Here is a 23,990-nt window from a genome sequence, read left to right on the forward strand (position 1 = left end):
TATTGGGGATTGAACTTTGGGGCACTTTACCACTGAGCTTCACCCATGGCCCTTTTTATTTTTTAATTTCAAGACAGGGTCTCACTAAATTGCTGAGGCTGGCTTTGAACCTGTGATCCTCCTGCCTCAGCCTCCTGAATTGCTGGGATTACAGGCATATGCCACTGCACCCAGCTAGACATCTTTTAACATGCCTTCTGTGGGAGTGCAAATTTTTCCCCAAACATAATCGCCTACTCCGCTGACACAGCTGACACAGTCTTGCCTTGAGATTTCTTGTTCAAGGGAGCTGCAGACATGCTATCTCCAAACTCCTGGAACACATATCAAGCTTTCTGAGCAACCTCAACAGCTCAACTGCTTGCACTGAAGAAATCTTGACTTTTGATATCCTTAACTTCCAGCTCTTCTTAAATAGTCAAGTGGGTATAGAGCTGGGGTTGGGTGTAGTCTAGAGAATAGAGGTCTCAGATTGGATCTATCTTCTGTGCAAAGACTGGAGGTACTAACAGTACTTCATTCTAGAATGTAGGGGTACTGTAATTTTGTTTTCTGTTTTGGGTCATAGACTAAGATAGAGTCCCACTTAACATCTTATCTATGTAATAACAAGCCTATTAAACATGGTATATAATAGCAAGCCTATTAAACTACGCTTATTTATATGTTATTGACTAGTTTCCCACAGTTTTTATTGGTCAGTTTCTTACAATTATACATTTCATATAGTGAAAGTAAACAAACATATATCTCCTCCAAAGATTTGGCCACTTTGTAGATATAGTGCCTCTTTTTTTATTTTTTAGTCGGACACAATATCTTTATTTATTTTATTTTTTATGTGGTGCTAGGGATTGAACCCAGGGCCTCGCATGTGCTAGGCGAGCGCTCTATCAGTGAGCCACAACCCCAGCCCTAATATAGTGCCTCTTAATATCTAATTTGCACATCCTTAGAGATTAATGAGATCAATTTTCAATTGTTTATAAATTTTAAGTTTCTAATAACTTATGTATCTCTGAGTAAACAAACAGGGTTGCATTAGACTATGGCTCTTTGTTAAATAAATAATAGGTTCCACATATCATAAACCAGTTTATTAGAAATTATTTTGAGATCTTTGTCTCTGATATATGCTTTTTCATTTTATTGGGTAATAAGTATGTCTCGAATCAAGCAAAAGGTGAAAAGATTAAAAAGAGTTATTAGGAAGTTTAGCTACTATTTTAATCATAGTAGCAGTAATTAATTTCAAGTTGTCAGTCAGATTCAGTGGAAAGAGCCTGTATCTGTCACTGGGAGGCCTGTGTTCTAGTTCTTATTCTATCATTTTCTTTATACTCAATCAAGTCTCTGAATTTTGGAAAATGCCAGTTTTTACAACAGAATTATAAGGGTTTGGGGCCAGGTTTGAAACTTTTAAAACCTCTGTTTCAGGAAAGTGTAGGTGTCTAGAAAGGTATGTTGAAAATTCTATAGGTGTTTGGTTTAAATTTTATTTAAAAATTTTAAGAAAATTTAAGTATGTCCTGGACTGCAAGGAAGTACTGCTACCAAAAGAAATAATTGATTATTTTTTATAACTAATTGCCTTTCTGAAACAGGAGTTTTTTCATACTGGACATTCAGACAAAATCCAGAAGTTATTTGAATACGGGTGTGGATCTTAACTGTGTCTAGGGTCCACAACCCTAGATTTCCAGTGTTTGTGTTTGTTTGTCATTGCCCTTGTTTGAATTGTTTCCTGTCAAAGATCCTTACCATCTAGCTTGGATTTGAATTTTTCTGTTTTAGATATGACAGACTTTATACATGAAAAATTGTGATTCTTGAGTGAAATACTGAATGTATGTTTTAATATTTATTTTCTAGGCATATTGTATTTTAGCAGGATCATTGATATCTGAAGGAGGTATGTGCCATCACAAAGTCTCACTGTACAGTGATATATATTGAGCATTCCATTGCTATAGTTTAAGTTCTGTTGATTAAAGAAAACTGTGGAATAGGAATCTAAGATTTGTCTATTTTTAGGTAAAGAAGTCTTTATATAATGTACTGTGGTTGTTCCTGTAATGGATGTATCAAGAGGAAAGTGTGTTTTGTTCTTTAGTACTGCATAATGCACAAAACATTGGAATACAATATAAAAATATAATCATACTAGAGTTTTAAACACTCAGCTTTTAAAATTTCAGAAATACACACCTATAATTGTATTATGACATAGAACTGCTAATACGGAATGAAACTTTTTAATTCACTGTTATACCCCTGAAGCATTGTCATTTTGTATGTGTGGCATTCCCTTTGTCTGGTTTTTAAATTATATAATTTTTAATTGACAGATCATATTTGTATGTACTTATGGGGCCCCTCATCTTTGATGGACTATAAAATGGTGATGATATCACCTGCTTCAAAAGACTGGGAGGATCAAAACTGACTGTGTTGTGTTGCCAGGTGTGGTGGTGCACACCTGTAATCGTAGTGGCTCAGGAGGCTGAGGCATGAGGATCATGAGTTCAAAGCCAGCCTCAGCAATGCAAGACCCTAAGCAATTCAGTGAGACCTTGTCTCTAAATAAAATACAAAATAGGGCTGGGAATGTGGCTTGGGGAATGGGTGCCAATCAGTTCAATCCCCAGTAACAACAACAAAAAAGTGACTCTGCTTAGGTGGTACCTGCCAAATAATGGCTATGCAATAAATTAAGTCTGTTGTTATACTCATTTAATGATTATGGTTTAGAAATATGAGATTCATTTTATTATAATGATTAATTGAAGTCTTGATAATGAGTTCATATAGAACTTTTCCTTGTTGCCAACCCTGCCATTAAAGTGCTGTGCTTATTATTAATTTATCTTTTGAGAGTTTGGACGTGTGAAACCTCTTCCTTGCTAATATGAGTGCTTTTCTTTCAGCAACACTTCTTGTTGCAGTAAATGAACTTCGTAGGAGTGCTCAGGCCAAAGGAATGTCATTTTATAAATATGGTATGTGTTTTAGAAGCCAGATATCAGTGTCTCCTTGTTTATTTTCTTAAAATGATCTAAAGCTATTGCTTTGTGCCACTTAGATGGATATAAAATATATCTCAGTGTTTTCCCTATGTGACTCTTACTGAATAAATCAGCCATTTGGAAAAATGTGCACTTGGAGCATATGGGTACTTTCTGTTTGGATTTGACTTAAGTGAACTATTGCATTTCTATATATGTTTACATAACCTGAAAAAGTAATTTGACTTTATATGGCATTTATTGTTGACATTTAAGCCAAAAAATTATGTTTATATTAAACAGAATTTTTAAAATTATGGTCTGTCATACCTTTTTTATCTTACTTTATAGTTTGATTTTAAATAGATGCTTACTAAAATGTCCTCTGATAGTAACAAGTTAGATTTTTTACAAATTTTCTTATCTCTTTCTTCATGATTAAGTAATGGAAAGTCGTGATCCTAGTACAAATGTTATATTATTGGAGGATACTGCAGCAGTCTTGGGAGTGACAATAGCAGCCACTTGCATGGGTCTTACTTCTATAACAGGTAAATATTTCTTAAATTACAGATATATTTATTTGTACTACGTACTTCTCAAATATACGGGATTTTTTCCTTATATCATTGAATAATTTTAAATTAATTGTTAAATATTAACTCCATGCTAACCAATTATTTATGTAAGATATTTGGGCAGTAAAAGTGTTCAGGTTTCTCTGAGTTGCAAGTTTCTCTAATTTAAAAATAAGGAATCCTTGGGATTGGGATTGTGGCTCAGCGGTAGAGCGCTCGCCTAGCACGGGCGGGACCTGGGTTCGATCCTCAGCACCACCTACAAATAAAAGCATAGTGTTGTGTCCATCTACATCTAAAAATAAATAAATAAATAAATAAAAATAAGGAATCCAGTGCGGTGGCATACTCCTATAATCCCAGTGACTTGGGAGGCCGAGGCAAAAGGATCACAAATTCAAAGCCAGCCTCAGCAACTTAGGTCCTGAGCAACTTTGTGACACCCTATCTCAAAATAGGGATGTGGCTCAGTGCTTAAATATCCCTGGGTTCCATTCCCAGTAGCAAAAAAATAAATTAATAAGGAAAGGTATTAGTAGAAGATTTCTATAATACTCTAAACCCTTGTGGCTATAACTTTACCTATAAAAGTATAAATAACATTTGTCCTAGTAACTTTATAAGTTTATTAAGATAGTATGAGAGAGAACTAAAAAAAAAAAAAAAGCCAGTAATTCTAATAAATAGATATTGTGGCTCTTGTTCACTTGTCTTTTCCTGTTCTTAAGTCCAATAGTAAGTGTTGTTGCCTTTATATTTCCTTAATTCTAAGTTGGTTCCATCTTCATTTTGATAGCTAGTTAGGTCTTTTCAAGGGCCAGTACAATACAGGTAAGTCAGAAAAACTATTTTATTTTCTAAAATGAAAGAACCATTTGGTATGAAAGGCTTAATATGTGGAGTTGGAATTCTCTTGGAATGGAGCTTCTTCCATTCTTTCCCCTTTGTTCTTGCAAATAATTTTAGGTGATTGGCTTCCAGTTCTGCAATGTTTCTTGAAGAGGTCTGAAATACAAATTGTTCTTTCTCATTTTGAATGTACCTTTTGAGACTAAAGGAGCATTTTCTTATGTTCACTGTGATCTGAAGTATTTCTAAAAGTGTTGATTTTATATCCCTTTGTTTTTCTGGTCAACCTATAGTTTGGGGTCTTTTTTTTTTGAACATAAGTTATTAGTGAAAAATTATTTAAGTTTGGATTTGTAAAGAGCATATTTGATCTTGAGTTCTACAACCCTCAATAGATTATGCTTTATACACTTAGTAGAGATAAGTGAGTGTATTTTTTAAATATTATATTTTGGCTACATGTTAATAAAACTAGTATATAAATTCAGATTTCTAGTGAAATAAATATATTTTATCAAGCATTAAAAGTTAAATATTATTTTGATGACATTTTTTCTCTGGAATAAAAAAGACTTATAATTATAAAAGCCATGTAGGTAAAATTTTTATAAAAATTTAAACTGTAGCTTGGCATTGTGGTGCATGTAATCCCAGCAGCTCAGGAGACTGAGGCAGGAGGATGGCAAGTTCAAGGCCATCCTCAGCAACTTAGTGAAACCCTGTCTTAAAAAATAAAAAAGAGCTGGGGATATGGCTCAGTGGTAGAGCACTATTGAGTTCAATCTCCAATACTGCCAACAAAACAAAACATTGGAGGGCTTGGGGAGACACAAAATGCTGAACCTCACCTTTAGAATTTTTTATTCAGAAGATCTGGGATGACAGCTGAGAATTTTTATTTCTATCAAATTCTCAAGTGTTACTGATAACCTCTGTTACAGGAACCAAACTTTGAGAACCACTACTTTGTGGTACTAGCTAATTATTATCCTTGGTTGAATAAGATCACCCATATCATATTCTGTAGTTCTTAATTTTTTCACAGGATTTTGATAGGAAGGAGGCACAAGAAGATTTTATTTCTTTCAGATTTTGATTCCACAACAGTTTTTTTAGAGTACTACCTATATATCTAAAAGAAATTGACTCTTAATTATATTATTATGTATATGGTATGTCTTCTGAAAATACTCTGAACCTTGACCTATATAATGACCAGACACAAGAAACAGGTCCTAAATAATTAAGCTCATAACACTCTTAGGTAATATAAAGCAGGTTGTACTGTTTCCAATTTTGTAGTTTAGTCAAACTATTAGGAGTCATTAAATGAGGTGACTAAAGGAATTGGGAATTAATTTTATATCCCTTTATTTATTAATTGTGATCGTTTGCTCTCTAAAGTCATTGAAATAATAGAAAATGTTAATTCACTGATTTCTTACATGCTTTATTTAGGCAATCCATTGTATGACAGCCAGGTTCGTTGGGTCTGGGCACCTTATTAGGCGTGGTCTAATAAGGATTTTAATCTTTATTAGAAGAAATATTAGAATTCTCATGGTGTTTTTTAGTGAAATTTAGCAGCAGTGTGGTTTCATAATGAAGTGGAAAACCAAAACTTTAAAATCTTAATTTGGGGGGCTTGAGGTATAGCTCAGTAGTATAGCATTTGCCTAACATTCTTGAGCCCTCATTTCCATTTCCAGTACCACCAGATTTAATTTGTTATCCCCCTGCCCAGTGTCTTAAGATGGTAGGTTAAATTTTTAATTTGATGTTACTTCTTTTTTTAATATAGACATTTCTAGATATAAATTTTCCTTTAAACACTGCTTCTCTGTATCCAGAAATTTTGATAAGTTGCATTGTTTTGATTCATCTCAAAGTAATTTCTTATTTCCCTTTTTTAAAATTGAATTTTTTCTTACTATATGTTTTTTTTGTTTGTTTGTTTTGTTTGTTTTAGGTACTAGGGACTGAACTCAGGGGCACTTAACTACTGAGCCATATCCCGAGCCCTATTTTGTATTTTTCTAAATTTAGAGACAGGGTCTCACTGAGTTGCTTAGCGTTTCACCATTACTGAAGCTGGCTTTGAACTCACAATCCTCCTGCCTCAGCCAAGCTGCTGGGATTCCAGGCATGCACCATTGTGCCTGGCTATATTTTTATTGTTAATTGACACATAAGAATTATATATGTTTATGGAACACAGTATGATATTTCCTTCTGTGTCTACTGCACCTATTAGCTATTTTGAAGTATACAATTAATTGTTGGCAATTACAGATACTCTACTGTGTTATAACATTTGAAATTATTTTGTATCAAACTACACCCCTGTACCAATTGGTCATCCTCTCTCCAACCCTCCCTAATTCTCAGCATTTAGTAATCACTACTGTGTTTCTATAAGATCGACCTTTTTAGTTTCCTTATACAAGTGAGAACATGTGGGTTTTTCTGAGTGTGCTTATTTTACTTATATTCTACTATGTATACATACCACATTTTCTTTGTATAACCATTGATTGATGCCTAAGTTGATTCCATATCTTGACTGTTGTGAACAGTGCTACTATTAGCATGGCAGGTGCTGTAATCTTCAACATACTGCTTTTCCTTTTTGTTTTTATTTTGTTTGGGGGTGCTATTTAGGAATGTATTTTTAATTTCTAAGTATGTGTGAGTTTCCCAAATTATCTATTACTGATTTCTAATTTCATTCAGTTGTCATCAGAGAATATACTTCATAGTATTTCTGTCCTTTTAAGTTTACTGAGGCTTATTTTATGACCTATATATATTCTATCTTGGATCATATTCTATGTGCACTTGAAAAATGAATATATAGATGTTTGTTAGGTTTATTTGGTTTATAGTGTTCAAGACTTTAGTTTTCCTGTTGGTCTTCCTGATTTGTTCTATCCATTAGAAGTAGGGCCTTGAAGTCTCTAGCTATTATTGTTGAATTGTTTGTTTTTTCCTTCATTTCTTTTTTTGTTTCATTTACTTTGGTGCCCTATTGTTTGACATGTATGCATTTATATTTTTCATATATTATTTACAATTAATGTCTAAAAGACTATAAACTGAAAGATTGGCCAATCTGAAAATTTCTGCAAGAATGAAAACCTGTGGATTAAATTATTTGAGAAAATAAAAGTAATCCAGAAAATTCATGTAATTTTTAAAACAGTATAGTAGTTACTTTGCTGTGTGACAAATTAGCTCAAAACTTAATGGTTTAAATAACCTTTATTATCTGTTTCTATGAGTCAGGAATTCAGGCCCTGCTTTTTTGGGTTCTCTACTTCAGACTTTTTCAGACTATAATCAAAGTGTCATGTCCTAGAGAAGGAGCTACTTCTAAGCATATTTAACTTACAATTGTTGGCAAGATTGAGTTCTTTGCCACATGGACCTCCCCAACATGGCAGCTTGCTTAAGCACTGCATGCAGACTGATAAGGCAGTAGGAATTGAATATGAACAAGAAAAAAAGTCACAGATTAGTTAATTGTTGGAAATGACATCTCATCACTTTGCCATATTCTCTTTGTTCGAAGCAAACCACTAGGTATAACCCATATTCAAGGAGAGGGGGATCACACAGGATACAGGAGGTGGGGTTCTGTCATTGGGGAGCATCTCAGAAATACCTGCCCAACTTTCCCATCTGGAATTATATATAAGAACATGAGAAATGTGTTGGGTGCTTTGATGCATGCTTGTAATACCAATGACTCAGGAAGCTGAGACAGGTGAGTCACAAGTTCAAGACTAGCAACTTTAGCAAGACTCTGTCTCCGAAATTTAAGAGGAGAGGATGGGGATGTAGAGTTACCCCCTGGGTTCAATTCCTAGCACTAAGAGGAAAAAAAAAGGACAACAACAACAACATGGGGGTGGGGGCGGAATCAGAATATATTTACTAGCTACTACTTAAGTTTTAATTAAATAACGAAATGTATTAATACTTTGTGAGGACTGAAGTAGATGTGCCTTTGAAATAAATGAATAAATTACATATTACTTCCAACCAGTCTGGACAAGTTTTATTTTTAACCTGAGATTATATAACTTTATAAATTATTTATCCTTATTTTACCCTAGATAGTTGATAAATACAGCTTCTTTATTTATTTGGATAAAAAAATTTTGGACACAATAACTTGCTCAAGATCATTCAGAAATTAGTGTGAAGTGCAAAGTGCTTATAGTCTCACTTAAGCTTCTTCTCTAGTACATCTCTGTGTTCTCAACATTCACAGTGTTTTGTTATTTCTTATATAACCGGTGAAGAAAAGATATTATGGGATCACAATTGAAAGAAGAAAATTTCTCAACTGTTTTCTAGGAAAGATTTAATTCTTAAGGGTTAGGGCAGGAGGAATGAAAAGTAGTTATACGTGAGCATCCACTTTACTTTCTGAGAGGCAGATGGTGTAATATAAGGACTCCAGGCTTGGATATCTAAAGAGCTAAAGTGTTAGGGAGTCCTATTCTATTAGTTACTAGTTGACTTACCTTGAGCAAGTCACTTATGCCCCTCTGGAACTGTTTCGTCGTCTATAAAATGAAGCTATCACCTTACCTATTTTATAAAAGTCATTTATTAAATGCCTACCTTATGTTTAGTACTATATTAAGCATATTATATATGTGTGTTAGCTCATTAGTCCCCTCATCAATCCTATGTGCAGTTATCAGGAGCCCATTCTAAGAATTTTTCTCAGAGTTGTACAAAGACTATTAAAGAAGTTTGTGAATATAAAAGTTATTGGTAGGGCTGGAGTGTACCTCAGCAGTAGAACACTTGCCTAGTATATACAACATCCTGGTTTAGATCCCCTGCATCCCACATACAGGCAGAAAAGTAATTAGTGTGCTTTCTATGACACCATTATCAGCAACACATTTTTTGTAAATGGTATTAAGGAAATGACTAAATGAATATATGGGACAAAAGGTTAGATAACAGCAACATTTTAGAAAAACAATTTAGAGTTAGTGTTCTTAATACATGAGCTTTACAACTTACATGTATGGAATAATAAAATAATATTTGTTATATTTGTACCATTGTATGCACAAAAAAACTAAACATCTAGTGAAATTTAGTAAGTGATAGTAAATGATACTTAGTGGTGAATTCTCTGAAGCTATCTTAGTCCTTATTCATTATGGTTAGGAAAAAATCAAGAATTCTAGACTTTTTGCCATTAGAGTATATATGTGTATATGTATATAAATTTGTATGCATTGTTATTGATTGCAGGGCAATTCATGATGTTAAAGCCACAGATCTGGGATTAGGTAAAGTAAGATTTAAGGCAGAAGTAGATTTTGATGGACGAGTTGTTACAAGATCATATTTGGAAAAACAAGATTTTGACCAAATGCTACAAGTAAGTTTATGTGTCTGTAATTTTCTTATATATCCTATGCTTAGAAAACTTAAATTCTAAGTAAATAAAACTTTTTCTGTTATTGATCTTAAACTCACTTAAGCTGTCAACATCTTAGATTCCAAAATTTGACAGAGAGCCTTTTATTTACTATAGAGTAGGTTGGAGGAGACAATAGAAGAGCAGACTTTTGAAGTTATTCATGCTTGCTATATGCCAGGCATTTTAGCTGTTTTATCTCATTTACTCTTAACCCTGAGAGGTAAAGAAATAACATTTTCATTTTAAAGTATAGATAAATTAAGACAGATTAACTAACTTGCCTGAAGTTTAAGAGTCTTGTTTATGAATTTAGATCTCTCAAACTCCAGAATGTGTGCTTTTTTCTTTATATTAAGCAGTCTCCTCCCACTTTTATTTGAATTTTGCTTTCCATGCTTCAGTTACCCATAGTCAATCATGATTCAAAAATATTAAGTGGAAAAATAACAGAAATAAACCGTTCATAAACATTAAATTGCTTTTCTGAGAAGTGATGAAATCTTGTGCTCTCCTCCTCGGACATGAATCGTCTCTATATCCAGCATATCCTTGCTATCCATGCTGCCCACCCCCACTTTGGCAGTTGAGAAGGAAGGAGGGGGCCACATTCACATAATTTTTATTACAGTATGTTGTTACAGTTGTTCTATTTCATTGTTAATTTTTGTTGTTACTCTTTTACTGTGCCTAATTTATAAATTGAACTTTATCTTAGGGGTGTGTGTGTGTGTGTGTGTGTGTGTATAATTATATAGTTTTATGTATCTCCTGGGATCTTGAAATTATCACTGCAAAAAGGGGACTGCTGTAGTTTAAAAGATAATTTACAGAATATAATGAACAGTGTAGATTATCACCACGTGCCTTTGTCAGTTGTTAATATTTTGCTATATGGGTTGAGTGTCCCATCTCAAATATTTCAGATTTCAGAAATGTTTCATATTTTAGAGTTGTTTTTTGTTTGTTTGTTTTTAAGATCATTTGCATAGACTTGGATCAAACATCCCTAATGTGAAAATCTGAATTGCCTTTTTGTCATCACTTAAAATGTCAAAGCATTTTGGATTTTTGGACTGGGGGGCTCAACCTGTACTGTTAGCTTAAGATCTTAAAAACAGAATAAAGCATTACAAAAACAGCTCAAGCCGGTTTCTCTTCCTAAATCGCATTCTCCTTCCTTCATTCCTAGAATTAATTATTATGATGAATTTGGTACCTACCATTTCCATTCAAATTTTTATATTTGTCAGCATGTTTTAGCATAATATAAAGCAACATTTTGGATGTTTAAAATGATTTCATATTGTATGTGTATCTCTAAAATTTGCTTAACAGCATATTGTTATATAATATGCTATATGAATATGCTGCAATTTATGTGTCCTATCTGCAGTCGATAGGCATTATATTCTTTTCAGTGTTAAATTATTTTTAAAAATTCCATGATGGCATTCTCATACATGCTTTGTACTTTATATATGCTTAAATTTCTTTAGGCTAGTATATAGATAGCTAGGTTTAAAATAGGTGAGGGCCACTGAGCATACATTCTTGTCTTCAACTTCCAAAGGTATTGCCAAATTTTTCTCCAAAGTATGTCGATTCGATTCCCACCATCAGCATACCAACATTTCTGTTGCTTCACATTCTTACTAGATTATATTGACAGAATTATCTTTCTTCAGTTTGTTTGTACATTCTAGGAGTTTGTACATTCTAGGAGGGAGGCTATCAGGGTTTGAACTCAGGGCCACTTGACCACTGAGCCACATCCCAGCCCTATTTTTTGTATTTTTTTTCTTTTTTTATTAGTTGCTTAAGACAATACAATGATCTTGACATATCATACATTTGATTCAAATAGGGTATGAATTCTCATTTTTCCACGTGTACAAATTGCAGGATCACATTGTTTACACATCCATGTTTATACGTACAGCAATCCTAGTGTCAGTTGTATTCTGCTGCCTTCCCTATCCCCCCTCCCCTTCCCTCCCATCACTATTCTCTACCCATTCTACTGTGACACTTATCTCTCTCTCTCTTTTTTTTTTTCTTCCCTTCCCCCTCACACCATCGTATATGTATTTTGTGAACCCATGAGGGTCTCCTTCAGTCTTCCGTGCAATTCCCCTTCTCCCTCCCTTTCCCTCCCACCTGTTTTTTGTATTTTAGAGACATGGTTTCACTGAGTTGCTTGGCACTTCACTTTTGCTAAGTCTGTCTTTAACTCACCATCCTCGTGCCTCAGCCTCCTGAGCTGCTAGGATTACAGGAGTGTGCCACTGCGCCCAGCTATTATAGTACTCTTTTCCTTTGTGCTTTTTATCTTGTATGATGAAGCCTTCATTATCCCATTTTCACAAAAATACTCTCTTCTTCTAAAACGTTTATGGACTTCCATCCTTAGGTCTTGAGTCTAATTGGAGTTGTTTATTTAAAGAACTGAGGTAGAAATTGTCTTAACCCTGATTTGTGAATACTCTTTTATATTTTTTAGCTCTTTAGTATTTTATAGAGCTACCTCTGTGTAGCATTGTACTCAATCTTCTTGAACTGAGTTTCTTGGGAAATAGGTGATCCATTGCCTGTATCCTAAAGTTTTTTAAACTTTTTATTTAACTTATCAGTGTTTGTCATAAATTTCTAAAAGGAATTATCAGTGTACCACTGTGATTTTTTTAAATTTTATTTTGTTTTTCTGCTTTTATTTTCTTTACAGGAAATTCAAGAAGTGAAAACTCCTGAAGAGCTAGAGACCTTTATGCTTAAACATGGAGAAAATATTATTGATACGTTAGGAGCTGAAGTAGATAGACTTGAGAAGGAACTGAAAGTAAGATATATACATTCATTATAAAAATATCGTATTGAGGGGGCTGGGGATGTGGCTCAAGTGGTAGCATGCTCGCCTAGCATGCGTGAAGCACTGGGTTCGATTCTCAGAAACAAAATAAAGATATTGTGTTCACCTATAACTAAAAAATAAACATAAAAAAAGTATTGTATTGAGGGCTGAAGGTTGTGGTTCAGAGGTAGAGTGCTCGCCTAGCATGCATGAGACACTGGGTTTGACCCTCAGCACCACATAAAGTAAAATAAAGACATTGTGTCTACCTATAACTAAAAAATAAATATTAAAAAATATTATATTGATAATGGCAACTATTTTTTGAGTATTCACTCTGGGCTAGATATATCACATGCACACTCTTAAACTCCCAGAAACCCCATAATGGTTAGCTATTTATAGGCAAAATGATTAGGTTAGACAAATTGGATAACTGACCTGAGGAAGTAGGGGAATTACGATTTGAACCTGTTATTCAGTTCCAAATACTGTATTTCTAACGACTGTTCTGTTTGGTTAGTTTCTAAAATAGCAAAATTGTTTGTTTCTTTTTCTTTCTTTCTTTCTTTCTTTTTTTTTTTGGTGCTGGGTATCAAACCCAGGGTCTTGTACATGCAAGGCAAGCACTCTACCAACTGAGCTATATCCCTAGCCCGGTTTTTTGTTTCTTTTTAAATAAGCATTTTGAAAGTTCCTAAAGAAAGATAAAAGGGAAACTTTTGAATGTGATCAAAAGTTAAAACAAATAAAATATGACCTTAAAAATACACATTTAGGCGGGACTAGGGATATAACTCAATTGATAGGGTGCTTGCCTCACATGCCCAAGACCCTGGGTTCAATCCCCAGCACCACCAAAAAACAAAACAAAACAAAAATTTACACATATAGGGGTTGAGGTTGTGGCTCAGTGGTAGAGCATGTGTGCCTAGCATGTGTGAGGCACTGGGTTCGAGCCTCAGCACTTCATAAAAAATAAAATAAAGGTATTGTTTCCATCTACAATTAAAAAAAATTTTAAAAATATACAGACACCTTGATTTTAGTCCACCTGATTTTTTTGATGTTTATTTGTATTAATTTGGAGATTTTAGTTGTGTTGCTGAACTATCTGATCAGGTTGCCTTTAAAAATGTCTCTGTTCTTAAATTGCCATTTATTGACATTTGAGTTCTGTTTGTTCACAGTGCATAAACACTTGTAAATGACCTTTAATATATAATATAGTTGGTGAAGGCAGTGCATTCTTCAGTTGATGTTGACCATTCTTTAGTTTTGTTAAAAATTTGAAGGGAAAAAAAACTACTCTGCTTTACTATCTTTGTGAATTTAGATAAATGATTACATTAATAGTAAAGAAGACTTTGTTAATATTGTTGGCATTATAGTTCACAAACTTACCTGATATAATTTTTGGAGTTTTTAAATGAGCATTTCTCAAATATTTTGGTCTTAGGACTCTTTTTATTCTTTTTTTTTTTTTTCTAATTGTTGGTTGTTCAAAACATTACATAGTTCTTGTCTTTTTATTCTTAAAAATTATTGAGAATCCAATATCTTTTATTTGTTTGAGTTATAGTTACTGATATTTTCAAATCACACATAAAGCTGAGAAATTTAATAATATTTATCCATTCCTTTCTACATAAGCATATGTTACTATATATAATATTTTAATGAAAAATAATTTTTCCAAAATGGGAAGAAAAATAGTTAAAGGAGTGATATTATTTTACATTTTTTAAAAAACTCCCTTGTACCTACCAGTATAAGATAGAGTTCCGTATCTGCCTCTGCATTTAATGTGTAGTGATTTATTTTTGTTGAAGAACATGAAGAAAAGGGAGGAATATTCTTACAGTCTCTTAACACAATTTGAATATTATCTTTTGATGCTATATCCAAATCTGGCAGCCAGTAAGGAATCTGAAACCTTATCAGTGAACTTCTCACAAGTTACTTGTGCAGTTAGGGGACACTTTCTATAAAGACTGCCCTTGGGGCTGGGATGTGGCTCAAGCGGTAGCACGCTCGCCTGGCGTGCGTGCGGCCCGGGTTCGATCCTCAGCACCACATACAAACAAAGATGTTGTGTCCGCCGATAACTAAAAAAATAAAAATATTAAAATTCTTTCTCTCTCCCTCTCTCACTCTCTCTTTAAAAAAAAAAAAAAAGACTGCCCTTGCTTCCAAATTCCAATTGTGAGTTTTGAGAGTGCCAGGACTACCCAAAGGTCTGATAATTCACTTAAAGGACTCCCAGAACTCATTGAATGGTGTAATTCTCATAGTTATGGGGTTCGTTGTGGTGGTGATGGTGGTAGTAGTTGTACTAGGGATAGAATCCATGGCCTGTCGTATGCTTGGCAAACACTCTATCCCTGATTTACATCCACATCCCCATTGTTAGGGTTTAATGTAGGGAAAGAATACATATAAAATTAGGCAAGGGAAGAAGGACATAGGATAGAGATCCAGGAAAGTTCCAAAAGTTGGAGCTTCAGTTGTCCCTTTCCTGTTGAGTCATGGACATTACTTTCCTGGCAATGGAATGTGATGGTAGCATGGGGTGTTGCCAACTAGGGAAGCTCATCTGAGACTTGATGTCTATAGGTTTCATTGGGGACCATGGTTGACTGCTTGAGTAAACCCTTTGACTCCTACACTACCAGAAGTAGTAGATAACTGTGGGACCAAAACTCCTTGTCATAAGTCTCATAGTTAGACTACAAAGTGGCCAACACTCTCTAGATAAACAAAGACACTCTTAGGACATTTCATGGGTTTAGAAACCACCTCCCAATGATTGAAAGGGAAAAAAAAAACAGTTCTTTTTTTAGGTAAGATTAATTCTCTAGTATGCATTGCTATGCTATGCTAATATCTATCAGTTTGTCTTTGTATTCTGAATATATCTTTTACCTGTGCATGATTCTATAACATAAATTGGTATACTGACTTATGCAGATCCTTTGAATGGTGTTCACGTTATTTTTTAAAAATCAGTTTATTCAGCTCACAACTGAATAAATCACAGGAGTACTTTCTTGTGATATTGTACCTCAGTATGATATAGGGCTTTATACTTCTCAATTTTTTTTTTTTGCTCATTTTGGGCTTAAATCTGTTAATAAATAATCAGCCTCATATACAAATGAAGTGTATGAGTACCTTTTGAGGTGTTAGGAATGTCTTCTCTGCACTTTCCCCACTTACAATTTCATGTGCACAAAAATATACATGTGTACATACACAGGCAGTCTTTCTGAGATGCTAATGAATAAAATCCCAGGAGTAGTAGACTGCTTTTTTGTTGTTGTTCTAATTAGTTATACATGATAACAGAATGCATTTTGATTCATTGTACACAAATGGAACACAGCTTTTCATTTTTCTGGTTGTATGTGATGTAAGAGTCATACCACATGTGCAGTCATACATGTACTTAGGGTAATGATGTTCACCTCATTCCACCATCCCTTTCCCTCCCTCCCCTTTGCCCAATCAAAGTTCCTCCATTCTCCCCACACTGCTTTCCCCCCACATTATAAATCAGCATTCACTTATCAGAGAGAACATTCAGCCTTTGTTTTTTGGGATTGGCTTACATCACTTAGCATGATATTCTCCCAGTTCCATCCTGCAAATGCCATAATTTTATTCTCTTTAAATGCTCAGTAATATTCCATTGTAATTATGTGCCACAGTTTCTTAATCCATTCATTTAAATCAATGGATGTGTAACTGATGTGATTCTGCAATCTGTATACGGGGTAAAAATGGGAGTTCATAACCCACTTGAATCAAAGTGTGAAATATGATCTATCAAGAACTATGTAATGTTTTGAACAACCAACAATAAAAATTTAAAAAAAAAAAAGGTTGGTTCCACAGTTTACCTATTGTGAATTGAGCTGCTATGAACATTGATGTGGCTGTGTCACTATAGTATGCTGATTTTAAGTCCTTTGGGTATAGACTGAGAAGTGGGATAGCTGGTTCAAATGGTAGTTCCATTCCTAGTCTTCTAAGAAATCTCCATACTGCTTTCTATAGTGATTGCACCAATTTGCAGTGCCACCAGCAATGTATGAGTGTACCTTTTTCTCCACATCCTCGCCAACACTTATTGTTGCTTGTATTCTTGATAATTGTTACTCTGACTGGAGTGAGATGAAATCTTAGAGTAATTTTGATTTGCATTTCTGTAATAACTAGAGAAGTTGAACATTTTTTCATATATTTGTTGATTGGTTGTATATCTTCTGAGAAGTGTCTGTTCAGTTCTTTAGCCCATTTATTGATTGAGTTATTTATTTTTTTGGTGTTAAGGTTTTTGAGTTCTTTATATATCCTGGAGATCAGTGCTGTATCTGATGTGCATGTAGTAAATATGTTCTCCCATTCTGTGGTCACTCTCTTCACATTATTTATTGTTTCCTTTGATGAAATATACTTCTCCATTTTATCACAGTATTTTTTAAAATTTTTTTAATGTGCTGAGGACTGAACCCAGTGCCTCACACACATGTGAGGCAAGCACTCTACCACTGAGTCACAACCCCAGCCCTGTATCACAGTATTTTTAAAAGTGGACTGTCTAGTGAGGTTTAATAAAATTGACACATTTTACTAGTTTATGAGGGGTATTTTAAAGTGAAAGTGGGTTTTTTTCCCCTTGAGTATGTAGCAGTAAAGGAACACATTAACAACTAATACAGTTCCATTTGCCTTGAACTGTGCAAAGGTGCCAGTGGTTTTACCCACCATTGTTTTTATGCCATCATAGGAAATAGCAGCATCTTAGTTATGTATTATTTACTATGAAAAGTTTTAACTTTAGAGTGCCCCTGCAAAGGTCTCATGACTCCCAATAATGCTTGGACCTTGAGAACCATTGTTTTCAAGGTCCAAGCATTATTGTTCAATGTGAGGTGATGATTATGTTGAGCAGGGTAACACAAGAAAGAATAACACTTTGTTATTCAGTTTTAGTTACCTGGCAAGGAAAATAATGAACTAAATCTTTGTTATACTTTAAAACAATAAATCAAAAGTCAGATTTAAGAATAATTACAAATTGTTCATTCTCAGGTGTTATTTACTCTTAATCATAGCAAGATAAAGATTATTATTTGTTTAGCTAACTTTGTTGTTTAATTAAATACTATTAAATCTTTACTAGTGTATTTGAATTATATAAGTCTTTCAAGTCAAAGAGCTAAGTTTAACCTGCATGTTCGAACGTGGAACCATCTTTGACTAAGATAACACAGCATGATTATCTTAAGTCAGAGGGAAGTTCTTCACAGTTGCAGTCCCAAACCAAAAAAAAAAAAAAGGAGTACATGAATAGAATTCTTTGTACTCGTGAAAATAAACTGATTTTCTTTCAAAAACTAAAATTTTATATATTGGATAGTCCCTCATTTTTAAATATCTCATGGTGTTCTTTTTTTTTTTAAAGAGAGAGAGAGAGAGAGAGAGAGAATTTTTTAATATTTATTTTTTAGTTTTCGGCAGACACAACATCTTTGTTTGTATGTGGTGCTGAGGATCGAACCCGGGCTGCACGCATGCCAGGCGAGCGCGCTACCGCTTGAGCCACATCCCCACCCCCCTCATGGTGTTCTTCTAATTTTAGTTTGTAATTACTGTTGAATTACTTAATGTTATTGAATAATTAACAAGTTACTAATTAATAGTTACTTTCCTTGTTTTGACTCCATGGAAAGGGGACAACTGAAGCTCAGTGTTTGAACTTTAGGAATACTTCTTTTTAATACTATAATTCTGCATAGCCATTAGCCATCTCTTGAGTAATTTCAATGAGTTTTAGAATAGGTGATATTTTTGGCTTAAAATTCTAGAACTTGGGGCTGGGGTTATGGCTCAGTGGTAGAGCATTTGCCTGGCATCCATGAGGTACTGGGTTCGTTCCTCAGCACCACATATAAATAAAAGATTTTGTGTACACTTAATACTAAAAAAATTTTTTAAATTCTAGAACTTGCCTAATTTTATATAAAGATATTAAAAATAATAAAATCTAATTATAAATTCTGATACTATAAAGTGGAAGTTACAAAATTTTTATAAAATTGTAAAAAGTATCAATTTGTAAAATATTATTTTGAAGTTTTTTGAACCATCTGTTTTAATTTTTTTCCTTTTGTTCTACCTTTGTGTTTTAGTGTGTGGGTTGACCTGTCTTCCCATCCCTTCATGAAGTTTTTTATATTTGAAATGATTTTTTTTTCCTGCAAGGGAGATGAAACAATTCCATTGGAATTAATTCAGTGGGAGACTGCCATAACATTTGTAAATTCCTTTAAGTAATGTTTCAGTTAAATACTCTGCTCTTTATCTGTGCTCTTCTAGTTGCATTCTCCTAACGGCATTTTCTTGACTTCAGCCTACAGCATTGCAAATAAAATCACATGATTTGGTTTTTATCTCTGTATGAGTTGTTGAAATAAAATCTGTCTGTGATCAGTAAAATGGTCCAGTTCACATTGAGCAGTATGTGAGACATAGTAGTTCCAAAAGTATTTATTGAATAAAAGAAAATTTTAAGTGGGGCACTAATTATTGATTCGTTAGTTCTGTGTAACAAATACCAGTTCTACTATGCCCGTGATGTCTTGTTATAAAGTAAACATTGAATTTTCAGGATATTAATACTTTTTCTTTTATGCAAATTCAGCAAATGTGTGTGCATACATTTTGCATTGTGCACATATTTTTTTTACAAATGTTGTTAGTTTTCTATCTGAAACCTATTTTAAAAATTAGAGAAAATTAACCTTGGGGTTCTTTTCCTTGAGATAAGATTTTTTATCACAGTGATTTTAAATAGAATAATACCATATTTCTCAAGAACAGCTAAATATTTGATGTCATACTGGGATAGGTAAGGGTTTCTTTTTTTTTAAGAGAAAAAAATAAAAAATTTTTATTCTATTTAAGAAGTTCTGGAGACGGAATAGTGTTAGGTAAAAAAAAAAAAAAATTGAGAACAAAACTGTTCTCTGTGTTTGGGTAGCCCTGACCACTCTCACCCTAGGATCCAAGAAGAAATTACCCCCAGGCACACTTGAACAAAACTTAGTTACAAGAAAAATTCTTGTGTACAGTTTTGGTTTTTTTTTTAGTGTTTTATTAGTTGTTAGTGGACCTTTATTTATTTTTATGTGGTGCTGAGAATCGAACCCAGTGCCTTACACATGCTAGGCAAGTGCTCTACCACTGAGCCACAACTCCAGCCCTCTTGTGTACAATTAATAAAATGCTGTGGCAGAGCTAAACTCTTGTGTTTACACCAGATTTCAGTTTTTATAACTTAATTCCTTTAGGATAAGTAATACACGTGGCCCCAGGATATTAGTTTTTAAACTAGAAGTTATTAATCCTGACTGATCATTGTGATCACTTAGAGCAGGTTTTTTTTTTTTCCCGTTAATTTAGTTTTACAGTTTTTATCAAATAATGCCCAAAGTTCATAGTCAAACAGAACCGAGAAGCTTGTAACAAAGATAAGAATCACCTGCCTCATTCTGCTTATTCCTTAATTCTACTCTCTGAGATGGCTGTTTTTAATATTTGTAGTATTTCTTTTTGTTTATATTCCATATTTCTATGTAAATCTTATACTGCTTCTCCTGATTTAACATTATTTATTTCCTCTTTGCTGGGTATAGCTTTTATATACTCCTTTTATATACTCCTGTACATCTTCTAGTCTAATTGGGGGACATTATCCCCCAAATAGAGTTAGATATGTCCTTCCTTTATATACCCTTAGTAAAAAGAAGCCCAAAACCTTTACTTTACTCTGTAGTAGCAGAGTATTAACTTGCCTGCTTACTTATCCAGATCCCTTACTAAACATGAATCTATTGAAGACAAATACTGTTTTTTGTTATAGAATTGAAATTCCTTAATCTAGCATATGGTAAAATTTAACAATCTGGTTGCTGCCTGTCTTTTTAGCCCTTCTTGTAGTCTCTGTGCCAACTCCACCATAGTGCCACAATCTACTTTCTGGGCTCTCTTCCTTTGCTCATACAATTTTTTTTCCTACCCAAACACTCTTACTCATCTCTCTAGAAGACTTACCACATTCGTGTCTAACTTAGATTATTATGTCTTCAGTTAAATCTTTCTGGATTGCATGAGCAAAAATAACCGCACTCTCATTTTTATTCCTAGTGTTTAGTATACTGTAATAGTTAGGAGACTGTATTAAGGCTTGAAATCTATCCCCATTATATCATTTACTAAGAATTTGACCTTACATTAGTTAATTTCTTCAAACTTCAGTTTTTCTAGGCATAAGATGGAAATAATAATAATGTTATGATAAGGATTTTAGAATACACACATCTGTACATAAAACCTGTAGCACAGTATTGAAATGAATAAGTGCTCACTAAACATTAAATGTTATTCTGTAATACTTTATATCATAGGTGAGAATTGCTTCACTTATCTTCATGGCTGACCTAAGTCCTTTAGGGTCAATATCAGTCTTATTTAATGATCATAGCTTCACTTTCTAGCATAGTACCTGCCCCAAGACTAAACGGATTGGTATTGACATCCATCAGATGAGTGGTTATGAATTCATTGTTTCTTATTACAATTGTTTTGCAGTGATTTTTGTTTTTATCACAAAAGACAGCATATTTCTAATGCTTTGGCAATGTTTGGCACATACAAGATCCTTAATGCATTTTGCATTTCTTAAGATATGAACAGACTCAGGGTGGTAGAACCATTTACTGTACTGTTTGTAGTGTGTCTGTTCACCTCTTTGCCTTTTTCCTTATGCAAATATTTCTCTGGTTAGTATGCTATAGTAAAATAGTTTGATCAAATGTTTCCAGTAGCTCTAGTGATCAAAAGAAATTTTTTTTAAAATAGAGGTTTTATTTTACTGAATAATGTGATAATTTTTCTTTCCAGAAACGAAATCCTGAAGTTCGGCATGTAGATTTGGAGATACTTTAACCTTGATGGGGTCTTGGAAATGAGCTTGTCAAGCCATTCTACAAAGCACGTTTTCCTGCTTCTTCCCATACTAAAGGAGTCAGTGCCATTCAGAAGCCATTTCCTTTTTCAAGACAGAGGAAATATTTTATGTAAAGAGCAATTGAACAGGCCACAGAACTAAAACTTCTTTCTTCTAATCATGTTTTTTGTGCTTCAGTAGGGGACACTTTGGTTATTTCAGTTGTTCATAATTTCATTTTAGCCTGTCAGTGTGTATTATACCTTGCAATCATGTTTCCTTTCTTCACATTGGTAAAAAATAAGTGGCATCCATAGGATTATAACTTTTAATTTTGTTCCTACTGAAGATTTTACTCCATCAAAATCTGCCAATCTTGACTATTCTGGCTAAATTTGGTTCAGGGTTTATAAACAGTCACTCTCTTTCAAAGTCTGTCTTTCCTAATACAATGTAGAAATTATTTCTTTCTACGCACCTTGTTATTTTGACCTGAGCATTGAGAAGAGTCCTTCTTTCCTAACCTAAACTCTTTATCCAGATATTCATTCCAGAAGTGGTTTAGTTATTACTGAATTAAGTGAAGACATTTCAGTACTCTTTTATATCATAGAAGTTGCCATTTTGTAAAAATTTCTCATTTCTCTTTTTTTCCCTTATTTGGTTTAATTTTTCTAAAGTTAAGAGATATAAAGTAATCCTAAACATTTCCATGGGTCAGTGTAATGGTTGTTTCTTTTCTTTTCTCTCTTTTTTTCTTTCTTTCTTTTTTGGGGGGGGGGGTGGGATAAACCGGCTTCAGTACTGTAATGTTTATTTTCTGGGAGATAATGCATTTATAAGCATTTTAATATTCTGCAAAATGAACTAGAAATATTTATAATTTTACAGACAGGACAGCATTTCATTTTTAATTTATTTAAATGGAGGCACTACTTATGTAAATTTGAACTGTGGGATATTTCTTGCTTTGAGAGAGAAGTAAATCTCTTACACTGAAACTTATGTCATGATTTTGTATCATATGGTAGTCGTCAGTGTATCTGTGAGTTTCTTGCAGTTACAAGTGGGCATTCAGCATAATATATTGGGCTATAACATATTATTGTAAGTAAATAGTTTTCTAATGACCATAAAGTATCAAGGTGAAGAAAACATGTAATTCAAGTAATTAAAAATTTTAGTGAAAAACTACAGCTGTCTCCATCAAAACAAGTCATATGCACTTTAAAATGTCCAGGTAACAGTGAGCATTGTTCATGCCAGAATGGTGGCTACTGGTCTTTGCTGAGTGAGACCTGCAGACCTAACTACCTGTGTGAGGTCAGGGTCTTAAAGCTAATATGGAAGTTTATAAATTATAGCAAATTGTAATCCTGGAAACAAAAAATAAATCTTTGACTAAAGGGTTTGTTTTGGTAATTTTTAATCTAGTACTGTCATTTACTGGAAGATTGTGAGAATTGACATTGTACTTCTTTTGGTAATGCTCTACATTTTAATAAGGTAACAATTCAGTTTTATTTTAATATATAAAATCATTGAGCTGGGGATGTAGCTCAGTAGTCAAGTGCTTGCCTAGCATGCATAAGTCCCTTGGTTCAGTTCCTAGCACTAGAAAAAATAAATAAACACACACACACATATATTTCCATATATCCAACATTTATCATTTGATTATCTGTTCTTATACTTTGATTCCTCATCCCTAGTTTTTTTAATCTTTATTATTTACCTGTTATGATTACCATGCTATACATTCTGCCTTCTTTCTCCATCCCCTTTCCCACCTGCCATTTGTTACTATATGTCATTGCTACATGGGATAGTCCAAATTACATACAACTTCCTACAAGTAAAATTACTCTTAGGTTTTTCACAGTTAGATAAGAATAATTAACTTGTTTTTTAAGAGACTATCAAAGTTGATGCTCAGAAGTTATTCCAGTTTTTTTTTTTTAAGAATTCTCTAGAAAAGGCCAATTCCTACTATGTCTTCAGATTTTCTAAACTGATTTTGGTTGAGGTCATACTATTCTTAAGTAATTGAAAACTTATGTTGCTGTTTTTTTCTACTTCTAATGTTTTAAAGTTTGTTTACATAAATTTGACACAAAGGAGTACAAATGTCTAGAAATTTTGAGGATTGCTGTGAAATCAGGAAATGTGTTTTATCCTTTTTTTTCTTTTTTCCTTTAAACTAGAGTCACATTGCAAATTTAAAACCAGGGGATTTGGG

At 33.6% G+C, this 23,990-nt stretch overlaps 1 protein-coding gene across 1 annotated transcript in view; it reads left to right on the plus strand.

Moving 5' to 3' along the window:
* Positions 1-23,157, plus strand: part of Slc30a9 (solute carrier family 30 member 9) — an 85,240-nt gene extending 62,083 nt beyond the window's left edge. The window contains 8 exon segments of the mRNA XM_015481752.2: positions 1,873-1,912; positions 2,928-2,999; positions 3,449-3,556; positions 5,891-5,908; positions 5,911-5,945; positions 9,609-9,845; positions 12,610-12,723; positions 21,706-23,157. Coding sequence (XP_015337238.1) covers positions 1,873-1,912; positions 2,928-2,999; positions 3,449-3,556; positions 5,891-5,908; positions 5,911-5,945; positions 9,609-9,845; positions 12,610-12,723; positions 21,706-21,750 — 669 coding nt within the window. The 3' untranslated portion in view covers positions 21,751-23,157.
* The last annotated feature ends 833 nt before the right edge of the window (positions 23,158-23,990 follow it).

The sequence above is a fragment of the Marmota marmota genome, unplaced genomic scaffold (assembly GCF_001458135.2).
Source record: "Marmota marmota marmota unplaced genomic scaffold, marMar, whole genome shotgun sequence".
NCBI classification, from domain to species: domain Eukaryota; kingdom Metazoa; phylum Chordata; class Mammalia; order Rodentia; family Sciuridae; genus Marmota; species Marmota marmota.